Source organism: Acytostelium subglobosum (genome assembly GCF_000787575.1).
Source record: "Acytostelium subglobosum LB1 DNA, scaffold: scaffold41, whole genome shotgun sequence".
Taxonomy (NCBI): Eukaryota; Evosea; class Eumycetozoa; order Acytosteliales; family Acytosteliaceae; genus Acytostelium; species Acytostelium subglobosum.
Window position 1 is genome coordinate 154,063 of NW_012236492.1, and position 13,204 is coordinate 167,266.

General features: G+C 44.0%; 4 protein-coding genes across 4 annotated transcripts; all 4 read right to left on the reverse strand.

Moving 5' to 3' along the window:
• Positions 1–1,002: 1,002 nt before the first annotated feature.
• On the reverse strand, positions 1,003–3,468 carry SAMD00019534_123820 (hypothetical protein; the record flags this gene model as incomplete). The annotated part of the gene is made up of 6 exons (XM_012892443.1): positions 1,003–1,314; positions 1,390–1,659; positions 1,712–1,843; positions 1,917–2,203; positions 2,265–2,412; positions 2,494–3,468. 6 exons carry the CDS (start codon positions 3,466–3,468, stop codon positions 1,003–1,005), a joined length of 2,124 nt encoding a protein of 707 aa, XP_012747897.1.
• Positions 3,469–4,401: 933 nt separating this feature from the next.
• SAMD00019534_123830 (hypothetical protein) lies at positions 4,402–8,247 on the reverse strand (the record flags this gene model as incomplete). The annotated part of the gene is made up of 3 exons (XM_012892444.1): positions 4,402–4,472; positions 4,535–7,625; positions 7,717–8,247. The coding sequence occupies 3 exons, from the start codon at positions 8,245–8,247 to the stop codon at positions 4,402–4,404; spliced, it is 3,693 nt and encodes a 1,230-aa protein (XP_012747898.1).
• A 2,138-nt stretch (positions 8,248–10,385) lies between these two features.
• Positions 10,386–10,897, reverse strand: SAMD00019534_123840 (hypothetical protein; the record flags this gene model as incomplete). The annotated part of the gene is made up of 2 exons (XM_012892445.1): positions 10,386–10,600; positions 10,672–10,897. Coding segments are annotated over 2 exons (441 nt in total), but the record flags the coding sequence as incomplete, so codon positions are not given.
• Positions 10,898–12,152: 1,255 nt separating this feature from the next.
• Positions 12,153–13,202, reverse strand: SAMD00019534_123850 (hypothetical protein; the record flags this gene model as incomplete). The annotated part of the gene is made up of 1 exon (XM_012892446.1): positions 12,153–13,202. One exon carries the CDS (start codon positions 13,200–13,202, stop codon positions 12,153–12,155), a length of 1,050 nt encoding a protein of 349 aa, XP_012747900.1.
• Between the last annotated feature and the right edge of the window lie 2 nt (positions 13,203–13,204).

Genomic DNA, 13,204 nt, shown 5'->3' on the forward strand with positions numbered 1-13,204 from the left:
GCATATATTCCGCAAGTTCTTTGGGATGTGTATAGGTTCGGACAATCCAATTGTACAATTCTGATGATGATGAATATGATAGTCACAATCTGTAATATCATGGTTCATCAATTTAGAGCATTTTGCCAATTGATTAGAATCATTGTTGATCAGTTTCAAAGACTTTATCTTCTCTTTATCGAGGTATATCTATCGTCATTGGTATTTGTTGAAGATGAGGAATCATTATTATTGATGCTCTTGGAAATTATTGAACTGCAAATATGTGATAATGGACTACTTCCATAATTATTATTATTAATATTATTATAGTTACAACTTTGATTATAATAATCTTCTAAAGCAGCTCTCATTATCTCTCTCAAATGATATAGGGATATAAATAGATAATAAAAGGTAATGAAATTATATAATGAGATCTGATTATAATAACTACAACAAGCAGGAGGTTAATGTTTGATCAAGTATCGTCTTTAGCTATAGATGAAGTAGAGAAGTGAAGTGAATGAGTTAGAGAGAGAGTGAATGAGTTAGTGATTGACGAGTGAGTACTCTAGTTATGTCTATTGTCCCAAAGGGGTATTGATTTGAAATTGAATGGGGTATTGTGTAATCAACCAATCAATTGAAATTGAATATATTATTATAATAATTTAGTTTAGATAATGTTGAAAAACTTTTCAAGATAAATAAATACATTAGAGTAGGAACAAAATATGGATAGAAAATTCAGATTTGACCAAATCTTCCATATGATAAATATTTATTTCTATTGTAATATATTTCCAATATCTTGAAGAGGTAAATATCATACTACATCACTGATGTCGAACATCCAGAATGTATGTTTAAATTTGTGGTGTCAACTTTCAAAGTCAATAATAAGTGGGGATGTATTTATTCTGCAATCATACACCTCAGTCCAACACTGTTGATATTGACGCTTAAGATTCCCATATCGGATTAATCTGTGTGTGCCTATTATCAAAAAAAAATGTCGGGTCATTCGACTGATGGATCTGTGTGACTTGATTGAGTGCTGGAAAGAGTGCTGGCAGGCCGACTACCTGATGATGTGGCGGGACCATAGCCACTGCCAACGATGTTACTGATGTCTATACCATTGGATGCCATATACTGAGGATCACCAAGCATTTGTAGTATACGATCCAGTTTGATATGCATATCAACCACTGAGTCATTTCTCCTCTGCTTATCCTTACACTTCTCCATCTTCTCCTGCTCCTTATTCCAATCATTTAGTTTGACTGATGTCAGTATCTTCTCTTGACCAATTAACTTTAACTCGAATGTCTATTTTTGAGAGATATCAAGTAAGTAAGATGTTGGACCTATCATTCAATCAGTCCCTCAGTATCCACTACTTACTCCACCGGCATTCTTATTCTGTACAATCTCTTGAAGGAACTTCTTGCGCTCAGAGTTCACCTTCATCAATAAGTCGCTGTAGTATTGAGCTTCATCATACCTGAAGCCAAGTCCAAGTAGTTGTAACTCTTCAAACATACGTTCAGGGGTTATTCCACGCTCCTCCATCAACCCAGGTCGTTTCTCCATCAATATGATAACAATCGAACTTATATCATAGATGTTTCGTCTGAATAGGAACTTTAGAGACAAGTAATACCTCTTCCATTTCTGGAAATAATAGTTAGTTATTTGATGGTATTGAAGATAAGTATATACATACAGTCAACATTGTCCTCTTGGCCTTTTGTTTGTTCATAATATTGTCATTGACTTCTGAATAGCTGTTGGAAATGATTGCAATGAACATATTCATTAGGATGAGGAACATGAATATGATAAAGAGTAAAGTATACTATATGAGTTGTTGATCATAACATGTTAGTTCTTTTCACCAACAAAGGGATATATGAATAAAAGACACTTACAATTGGACCAAGTGCACGGTTGGTATAGGTCATGGCTTGGAAGCTTGGTGGATTGCCCATGATGAATTGTAATGATGTACCAAGACTGGCAATGAAGCCATAGTAATCTGGAATGTCATGACCAAATGTTAACCATCCAGATGTCAAGAATCCAATCATTATGATCAAGAACATTATTGTAAATGCCAACAATTCAATCCTAGCATTAGCAATCGTAATCCATATAGCATACAATCTACGATGTATGATCAAATATCTAAATGTCTTGAATGACAACAACAGGATATCTAAGGAAGGKTTGTTAGACCTGTGACTGATTCTATGATTCAATTATTCTTTCAAACGTACTTATAGCACTAAGCTGGAAGTATACCAGGGCAGTCTGGCCCATCTCTTCCAGATACACCGGATAAATACCACGTTCCTCCAGTGGAATAGTTCCAGAGTACTTATTACTCAGGAATATAAAGAATAGAACTACAGATGATATGAATAACTATGAGGATGTATATTTGTATCCAAGGTTAGTAATGAACATCTATCTATCAATCAAGATGACCTGGCTCAAGAGACTTACGGAAATATTGACAATATCAAGTACATTCCAGAATGATTTGATAAAGTAGGATATCCTACCAAGCTTATAATCGATACGTGCTTCGTTGATGAAGTTATAGATGTAGTAGATGAGGAATATGAGGAATAGGAGTTCGAGGAATGCTCTGAAGCCATCGGTGGCAGTAGAGTACATATTGATACGATAGGTACGCATTGAATAGTATGGGTCGATTGATCCAGATGCCGAGTACTCGAGCAACAGGTAGACAACTGTAACGCGCGACTCGTAACTGATGGAGAATGTGACGAATGATATTATGACTGCACGCGTCTGATAGTTAAAGAATGAGTTGTTGATCAGTGACTCTATGCCACTGGATACATCAGCGATGGGCAGATCGATATAATAGCCAGATGGCTCGTATGTGTACTGATTGTAGCCAAAGACTAGAGGCTCACCCGATCGCTCGGAGAACTTATAAGTGGCCGTTGGTCCGACAATATCGCGTGTCTCTCTAGTGCTCTTGTAATATACTGGCGAGTAGCATGTGAGGTTGAGGCCACGCGATGGACAGCTGTTGGGTGCCACGCGTAGCTGGCGCACTCGCACTGTCTCACTAATGATGCTCGTCATGCAGTATGGATTGTCAAAGGACATGTTCTGGATGGTGGAGGCAAACACCGTTGTGAGATACGTGTTGAACTGGGCTTGATTGGTGATGTCGGTGAAGCCATTGAATAATAAATCAGACTTGATCGTTTGTCCAATCTGGTAAACATCATTTGAATTCCTCTGTAGGATGATGAACGCCATGAATGCTACAAAGAACACAATATGTTTGATCAAATCTTTGATCAACCTTGCTCGTCTCTGTATCTCGATGGCCGCCAACATTGTTGCCTTGTCATGATCATTCTTGTCAGCCAATGTCTCCTTGATCTTTAGCCTACAACTTGATCCAACACTTTGTTTGAACCTTTCCATCTTTGACATCTATATATAATATTTATATTGTAATCCAAAGTCACATGCTATACTCCTTCCTTTATCTCTTCCTATATTCCTTCTCTCTATGCTCCGTTCCAGACTGATTGACTGGATGACTCTCCACTCAGCTCACTCCTCCTGGCAAGTCAACCTCCAGCCATTATCAACAACAACACCACCTTTTGGACCTTCCTCATCGTCCCTTTACTACACACTATCATGGAAGCATATATGTCGTGGGGTATGATAGTTTCTTTAGCTAGTGAAGCATCAATCATGTGTCTTTCTAACATGCATGTCAACACACTAACACTGATCCTGTATGTTTGAGTGGTTGAGTGATTGTGTGGTACATTTATATGTAAGTGGAGGACCACTCACATGATCATCGATCAAATTTACCTTATGATCGATGTGTTTAAATCGCATTGTCAATTCTTTAGAACTTAGTTTTAGACTAATGGTAGTTGTAATGTGTTTGCGAACAATGTAATCAATCAATGTCCCAAACGGAAGAACATAAACAAACCCTTGCGCTGTCCACAAATATCTCGCCATAGGGTTCATCCTTTAGTAATGGACCTGTCGGATTATCCTATTAATGAAATTGATCAAGATGCTTGCAGCTCCACTCAACCCAAGACCGAACAACAAATAGTTCCTGTCTCTGATCAAATGTTACACATTGTATGGCGATACCTCCAACGAGGAGTTCTACGATCCCATGGGATCTATTCTGTATAGATTGGAAGCCACCAGAGAATGTAACCTAAGCATTTGACCAGCTGTAGTTTCTGAAGAACCATCTGGTTATTTTGTTGGGGATGGGAGAAGCTTGGAAGCTGTTATAGTGTCAGTCTTGTTTATTGTGTCAGTCTAGTCTTGGTGTTGTGTGTTTTGTTGGATGTATATATATATATATATTAAAGGTCAATAATACTACAAGTGTTGGGCATTGCCTTCACTTCCATAGTTCTCGCCTGGATGTGAGAATGCGAATCCTGTGTTCTCTGTTGGAAAGAAATGTTAGTACGATTGATTGATTGATCACAACTATAATATATATACATACTCTTTGATACTTTGCTTGACTTGATCCATGTAAAGAATGGGATTCTCTTCTTCTTCTTGTCCTTGTTGTTGGCATCGCTGACCTTGAACTCCTCGATGGTACCCTGTGGACCTGCACCAAGGCCCTTCTCGACAAAGACCATTGGATCGGGCTTGCCCTTGACCTTCTCAATCTCCTGCACAATCTGGTAGGGATAGGGAGTGACGTCACGCTGAATGATTTTGTACAGACTGTCTGGGATGAGACAGATGATGGGGATACAGGCCAATGCCAGCCAGAAGAGGGCTGAGCTCCAAAGTTTAAAGGCTGTGAAATAGAGGTCGCCCGATGCCGAGCTGGAGGCGTTGTAGAGCGAGGCAAGGATCGCCTGCCACAGGAACCATATCAGCATACTGCCCCAGATGGAGAAGTGTGTCAACCAGGTCCAGTAGCGAGTCTCGAGCGCCAGCTTGAGTGAGACGGTCCATACGACTAGGATGAACATCAGCTCGCCCATGCACCAAAAGTCTAGGTTCAGGCCGTTGGTTAGGAGTGGTCCGCCGTGCATAAAGATAGCGCGCACGCAGAAGAAGATGACAACCGAGTGGCACAAGGCCTCGCCCAGCCAGATCCAGAGGATCTTGAGGTTGAACTCTGAGTCCTTCTGGCCAGACTTGTATAGCTGTGGATACTTCATGGAGCTCTCGACACTGACGTCCTGGTCAAAGATGGCGTAGACAATGATGGGCAGACCGGTGAAGATGACGTTGAACACGGCGATCGAGAAAGAGTCAAAGAGTGTCTGTGCCGAGTAGAGGTTGTAGATTCCGAACCAGAACTGGGTCATGGCAAACACCATGTTCTTGTAGAAACAGTACAGCATCAGACGACTGTTTCTCTTGTAGTTCCAGCGGCCATGCACAACTACCAGCTTATAGAGGTAGCGGAACTGGGCGATCGAGTAGTCACTGGCCATTACGGCCTGCATACCCTCGTTTCCACTGATACCGACACCAATGTGGGCTGCTTGGATCATTGAAACGTCGTTGGCACCGTCACCAATGGCCAGAGTCACGGCGCACAGAGAGTCACGCACAAGCTTGACCACGAGCGCCTTTTGCAGTGGGGTGGTACGGCAGCAGATGACGGCCTTGCAATTGGAGGCCAGGTTGAGGAAGGGGTCTCTCAAATCGCCCTCGAGGGCAAAGTTGAGACAGCTGCCCTCGACCACGAGTGCAAAGCCGCTGTGAGGGAAGTCGACAATGTTGTCTGAGAAGTAGGCGTCCATGGCCGAGCGAATCTGCTCGTTGACGTCGCCCTGTGTCTTGCCGTTGAGAATGATGATCTTCATGTCAGACGTGAGCAACTGACACGAGAAACCAATGTTGATGGCAGTCTCCTGCTTGTCACCAGTGAGCACCCAGATCTTGATGTTGGCCTTGGCCAGGTTGGCAATTGCCTGGGGCACACCAACCTGCAGCTTGTCTTCGATGGCTGTCGATCCGAGCAGGACGAGGTTCTTTTCGATGAGCTCGGCGACGCGGTCCATCTTGGCGTCGTGGTCCTGGATGGAGATGGCAGCCTCCTTGTACTGTTCGTTCCAGGCGTTATACTCATCTTCGGGGATGATGGCGTAGGCCAGGCAAAGGGTACGCAAACCCTCAGCGGCAAAGTCCTGTAAGTGCTCCAAGGTGGTCGTGTGGATCTCATCCTGGTCCTTCCTGAGCAATGGCAGAACGGTGGTGTCTGCACCCTTGGTGTAGATTATGAAGCGTCCCTCAGCGTCACGAACGACGATCGACATACGCTTGCGATCACTGTTGAATTCGAGAATGTTGAGGAACTCAAACTGCTCAAGCTTGCCACGCACTCTGATTGTGATCATCGTTGGTTGACGATTGTAAAAGGCGTAGCCGAGGTTCTTGGCTGCGGTGACCAGCGCGGCCTCATCTGGACTGGAGGCTTCGTAGTCAATAACGCTGTCGTCCTTGTTGGGACGATCGGCAATGACGGTGTGGCAGACGGCGAGCAACGTGAGGAACTGGTGAATGAGGTCCGACTGGTGCGAGCCCTCGTCGAGATGCTCGATGAGCCTGCGATCCTTGAAACCAAAGTTGGGGTCTGCGCCTGGGATGCCCTCGTTGTTGCTCGACGACTCGCCAGAGTCAGCGCCATAGGCAATGCCTCCAATCGAACATCTCAAAAAGTCCATCTGGTTTCTAGTTAGTGTGCCTGTCTTGTCACTGAATATGTACTCGATCTGACCCAACTCCTCGCTCAGGTTTGATGTGCGTGACTGTGCTGGCGTGCCAGACTCGCGGTGGAACATATCGCGGTCCCACGAGATGAAGATGGCCTGCGCCACCTTGACTAGCTCGAGCGACACGTACAGCGAGATGGGGATCATAACGGCAAAGGTGATCATGAACGACAGGAAGTTCTTGCCCGCCGCTGCGACGTCCTTGGAGCTGTAGTCCATGTAGAAGTCGTTCAGATGGTTGCTGGTGCTGACGACCGAGACGACTGTTGCAACGACGCACACCAGGAACATGATCGAGAACAGATTGATGAGTGCGCGGTTCACAAGTTTCTCGAGGGTGCTGCGCTTGCTGGGTGCGTCGGTGGAGTTCTGCATGATCTTTGTGTCCTCGCCGGTATACACGGTGATGCCATAGATCCAGTCGGTGTTTCTGAGCACACAGCCACGGAGTAGTGTCTGCGTGTTGGATAGGGCGTACTTGATGTCGGAGGGGCTGTTGCCGAGGGCCAGCGAGCCGTGGAACACGTAGATGACGTTGTTGGGATGCTCGCACTCGACAAAGCCCTTGAACATGGTGAGATCCTCATCGCTTCTGAGATACTCGTATGTCTGTGGCAGCGCCTGTCTCTGCTTCAAGTTGGTCTCACCATCGAGGTTCGACGTTTCGATGTAGCAGATACCATGTTGCTCGGAGCTGTTTAGCAGCACCAAGTCGGCAGGGAATCTCTCGCCCTTATTAACACGAACGATCTCTCCCACCGACACGTGACGCCATGGTACCTCGACGAACGAGTTACCACGGAACACTCTTGCTGGTAAGTTATTGATCTTACTATCTGACTTTCTACGTTTCTGTTTGTTATGATTGAAATTGATCGATTGATTTGAGTGAGTGGAATGATTCCAAATATCATAGATCGATCGAATGACTAAAGATACTTACAATATCCTCTACTGCTTCCTTGATGGCAGTTACTGACAACACAAAGATTAGAGGGATGACGGTGGTCAGGGGGTTGACGGGAGATGCTTGGATAGGGATCAGCTGGATGATGGCAATGATGAGGAAATAGAAGTTGGCCGCACGTCTGAACTGCTCGTACAGGTTCTTGGGGATGAACGACCAGTAGGTGTACTTGGTGGTCTTGATCGTGTTGTCACGGAACTTGGACGTCACGTTCCTCGTCGGGTCATTGACGAATATACTCCTGTTCTCGCCAATGTACTTTCTCTTCTTTGTCCTCTTGAGAGGCTTGGACTTCTTCTTTGGCTTGTTGGGGCGCAATGAAGAGCCGGCCTTCTTCTTGATGGCTGCTGTCGTGCGAGGTGACGTTGGACTCGATGGTGAGGTCGCCTCGCTGCCACCCGCGTCGCTATTATTCCCTATCGAAGACGTCGACGACGAAGCATAGTTTGGGTTCACTGTGTCTGCCGATGGCAGAGGGATCGTATCCTTATCTCTACTACGATCCATTCTATCTATCTCTATAACTACTCCCTTCTCGTCGACCTCTTGTGTCTGCTGTTGTTGACTTATGGTTGAATGATTGGATTGACCCGACTAAATAATAAAGTCTGATTAAATTGATTGGATTGATTGATTGATTGACTGACTGAATGTTTGTTTGTAATACTACTAAGATAATACTAAATTATAATCCTACTTTTCTCTCTCTCTCTCTCTCTCACTCTATTTGCATGCTACACTGGAGATGATGATGTGATTGATGTGATGTGTCCACTTGTCTATGACAACTGTTCCTCTTCTCCCTTTGAATGTCAACCAGCCTAATAAGTGGCTATTGTTTGAGGAGATGTGGAGAGTTGAGGTTGAAGTGCGCTAATATATGTGGTACTAGAGATGGATTATATTTGTTTGATTGATTGATATGTGTGTGTTGTGAATGAATGAATGAATGTGTGTATCTGTGTTGTTTGATTAGGAAGTTAAATGAAATACAATGTATTATTTAACCCCTGGGTATCCACCAAAGCAAAGCACAGACTTGTGTGTGTGTGTGTGTGTGTGTCTGTAAAGTGTATGTGTTTGCCAATGCATCTGCTTGGAAGCTTGAGAAGCTACCTCACACACCTCACAAACACACCAAAAGGACCAACAAACGTCCAAACGGCTCACCACAAGGGCGTCAGATTAGCCACAACCTCGACCCACCCGAGAAGTGAGCGTTACAATCAACGAAAAAAAAAACAAAAAAAAGGGTCCTTGTGCAAAAGTCTCTGTTTTGATTCATGCAATCAAACAAAGTCCAACGGACCTCTACATTCAGTACTTCACGACAACAGATAATGGATTGTCAACAACAAAATCAGATGGTCCACTTTCCGATGCGATCGAGTCTCGTACTGGTCTTGATAAAAATAGATGATTGATCTTTGAAGAGGTCTAGACCTTTGGTTGGTGAGCATCAAACCAGTGTGATTGAATTACCAAGTGAATGAAGTTTTGTTATTATTACTTATTACAAAATGAGAGATAAAAGAATGATCGGAATTTGTTTGGCATCTTGGAATAAGAATATTGATTTCTATTCAATTTGGCTGGAGACGAATCATTCATCTCTCACCTGCTGAGCAAGTTTGTAAAGTGACCCTTCGGCTGGAAAATCATTCACATTTGGTGACATATTAATATGTGTCCTCTAACGATGTACAAATTATTACTTGGGCAAAGTCATTAGTGTTGGCGCCACAAGTGACATACATTATTTAGATCCGCGTGTGATGATCAATTTTGAGATTGGTGCATCCAATCAATCACATTCGCCCAACCCTTTGATCACTCCCTTCCTTCCTCTATGTTTGATCATATGATTGAGGTCCTAACGCGCCCACCCTGCTCGGAGAGGACAGACCCAGCCACCATATACAGTAACTTGTTATAAGATCATATCCAATCATTCAATTAATTCAATATTGGGTGTACTGATCAACTCTTTGTCCTCGCGGTGGCACTTGCAAGGGGTGGGTGATGTACGCCCTCTCATTTCCAATGGATGCGGCAATGAACGAGAATGAATGCATTGCGATGTGATCATAACCCAACTCTGTTTGTTTGAATGATCATTGTTGTTGTTCATAATCATATCTCACTCACTTATCTGTATGGTCGTCCACTTTCTGCCTGCCCGTCCATCCATCCACAGCTATTATCCATTAAGGTGACCAGGGTCTGACCAGCTAGAACATCATCCTGTGACACAAGGGATGGACAATGGCTCGACGGATGCATGCCGACCTAGGCCAGAGCCTTTCCAGGTGTTGTGATTGATCGATCAATCAAACTCGTGTTGTGATTGATCGCACCTGGAAAGACTCTCGCCTACGAAAATGGTGGCCTGTCTCTCTTTTTCTTGAGACAGGTTGTCAGTCGATCCATGTTTCCTTAGATCGCCATACATTCTGTCCCTCCTTTGCCTGTGTGTCAATCTATCGATCGATCAATCAATCAATGTTTGTTTTAGTCGATTGAACTTTCAATCACATAAATAAATGATGAATGGACATGTACGCGACTTTGCGGAACATGTGTATGTGTGTGAGTGTGTCTAAGTATCGATCGAAAGGATGTGATCCATCCACAGCCATTTATTTGTGGCTGTTGGTGTTGTTGTTGTTGTTAGTGCTAGTGATATGATTACTGTTTGGAAGTTCTCCCTTGTTGTAGAAATTGTCCATATCCCTGTAGATACGACTGTGGATCAGATCTCTCGATCTAGTTTCACCCCATATCCAGAATCCAGCAACAAAGCCAGACGACACAATGAATGTTCTAATATTCCAAGACAATGTCTTTCTAAACTTTGGTGCTATATATATTTGATTGTTTGTTGTTAATGTCAATCATTCATTCATTGATTCAATCAATGTGGACACATACATATTAGTGAACCAACTGCTACTACTGATGCGGTTACAGCGGTGTAAAGCAAGCCACCTTTGATGCCCTCTCGCAGGAATACTTCCTTGCCTTCCCTCTCTTCGACCTCTCTTCTCTTCAAGTACTGCTCATGTGTCTCTCTTCTGTTTGGAGCCTCTGGACCTGACAGGTCCTCAAATGGTGGTATCTCTTTCTTGTTGTTGTTTGACATCTTGTCCTTTAAATATGTTTATAAATATATATATCTATAAATGTTATACTTGTAATTGATTGTGTGTATATGATTGTATATGTTTACTTAAAGTGGAATGAATAAACTGGTTGTGTTGTGTTATTTATGCCAAAGTTAATTGATCAGATGAGATGTGGGTTCAATAAAAGAGTGCCCAGGACATCATCTGAGTTCATGTCCTATTTTGGGTTGTTCATCGTGTTTGAGATAAAAGAAACAAAGTATACGTCATCAATACTCTGCACGTAACCGAAATTTAATTCAGATAGATACTTCATTATAACCAACTATCTGATTATACGTTCGTCCATTCATCGATTCATTCATGGTCTTGCGTAGTACTCTTGCTCACTCACTCGTTCACCAACAGTGTGAGAATCAAGGTCCAACCAATTGGACCCTGACACTATTCTTATCGCTATCATCGTCACAGCCACCAGATGGATGGTCCGTCGCTCATTTCTTCCCATGTTTATTTGTTTCTGTCCTTTTCTCCTTCTTTGGTTAATGGCATTCTCCAAGAATGCTTGGACAAGAGGTTGAGGTTGGTCTTTGACGCTTAGCAAAGCAGTCTGCAAGTCGCAAAGATCCCCCAGGTGTTGGAGGAAGAATTGGATGATGTTCAGATGTCCATGATCGGCTGCAATGCTCAAGAGATATGATTCAATATCAGCCCTCTCACCGTTGACATGGACAAACAACAGTGCATCCAGTCTGCCTAGCTCCGCCATTTTCCTGGTTGAGCAAGTAATTGTGTTACTTGTATAAAGGTGCTGATAGATCAGTAACTCTAGACTTGGCAGATTGTCAAATGAACCATTGAAAAAATTGATCTCCTTGTCCGGTGACTGTTGTCCGTGGATAAGCTGGTACAACTGGATGGCATTGAGAATGATGTTGACACGATGCAGATCGATGGTGGAGAGGAGAATATCAAGAGATTCTCTGGCCATCGTTTGGGGACAGCTCCTGGAATCTGTCTATGCCTTGTCCGTTGTTTAGACAGTGCTCCAGATGCTTGTGGTCATGGTGGATGGGTCTGTAGAGGAAGGGGCGCCCAAGATTAAGTTGTAGTAGGAACAGCTCTAGATCACTCTGTCTTGCACGTCTGGCGAATTTTAACATGTCCCTATGAAGGCCCTCAGTTCTGTTTTGATGGAGGAACTGTACCATCTCAAGGGCATCGTTACGACAGATCCAGGGCACAAGGTCATTATGGAGATGTGGGAGCTTCCCATTCTCAAGAACATTAAGCAATGGATTTGCTGGCCTCTTTGATCACCATTGGATCGTAGCCCTCTGTTCGATGCTGGTGAAGAAACATAACCATTTGCTTGTGTCCCTGTAAAATTGAATGGCTCATTGTCAAGTTGGTGCAGCCCTCTGTTCGGTGAGAGTGCAAGAATCGCACCACATTGAAATGACCATAAATTGCAGCACCATCAATGGCGCCGCTGGTACAGTTGATCTCTGGATATTCGCGGTGCAGGTATTCAATGATCGAAAGATGTCCGTTTCGAGCTGCCAAACCAAATACATATCCAGTGATGTCCAATCCTTTGACTATGAGAAACTGGATGATGTGGAGGTTCCCTTCGATGGCAGCCAATTCCATGCACGCAGGAGAGTAGGGCAGAGAGTGATGATTGTGAAGGTATTCGAGCATGTCAATGCGCTGGGTGAGCATGGCCTCAGCGGTGAACCGGCCTACCCTACCCTTCTCCTTGCCTGTAAGCACCATCCTTAGTGAATCGAGCGAACAGTGGCGAGCAACTAGGTCAAGATGGTCGGATATCTTGGCCTCATGGCGATGCTGATGCAAGAACATGGCAATGTCAAAGTGTCCATTCTTTAATGCGTTCGACATTTTGTCTTGTTGGCAGCCCTCTGTTCTGTGGACGTGGAGGAACTGGACCACAGATGTGTTCCCATTGGAGGCTGATGTGTGCATTGCTCTGCTAGTGCATCCATATCCTAGCCGATGCAAAAGGGCAACAGTGTCAACTGATGATGATTCCGCCGCCACATCAATCAATCTATTGGCGCAAGCTGGAGGCCATCTCTCGGCCATCATTGCAACCAGTTCCAACGAGCACTTGGCGGCCTCATCAAGGGCTTCATTGTTAAAGCCCTCCTTTCGATTGAGAAGCAGAAACCGGGCAATGTTGTAGTGGCCATTCTTGATTGCCACATGCACATTATCAATATGGAATGCACCCTTCTCATTCTGGGGATGTCGATGCAGGTATTCAACGATGTTCAGATGGCCTCTTGCGCAGGCGATGTGCACCAAGCGCATGA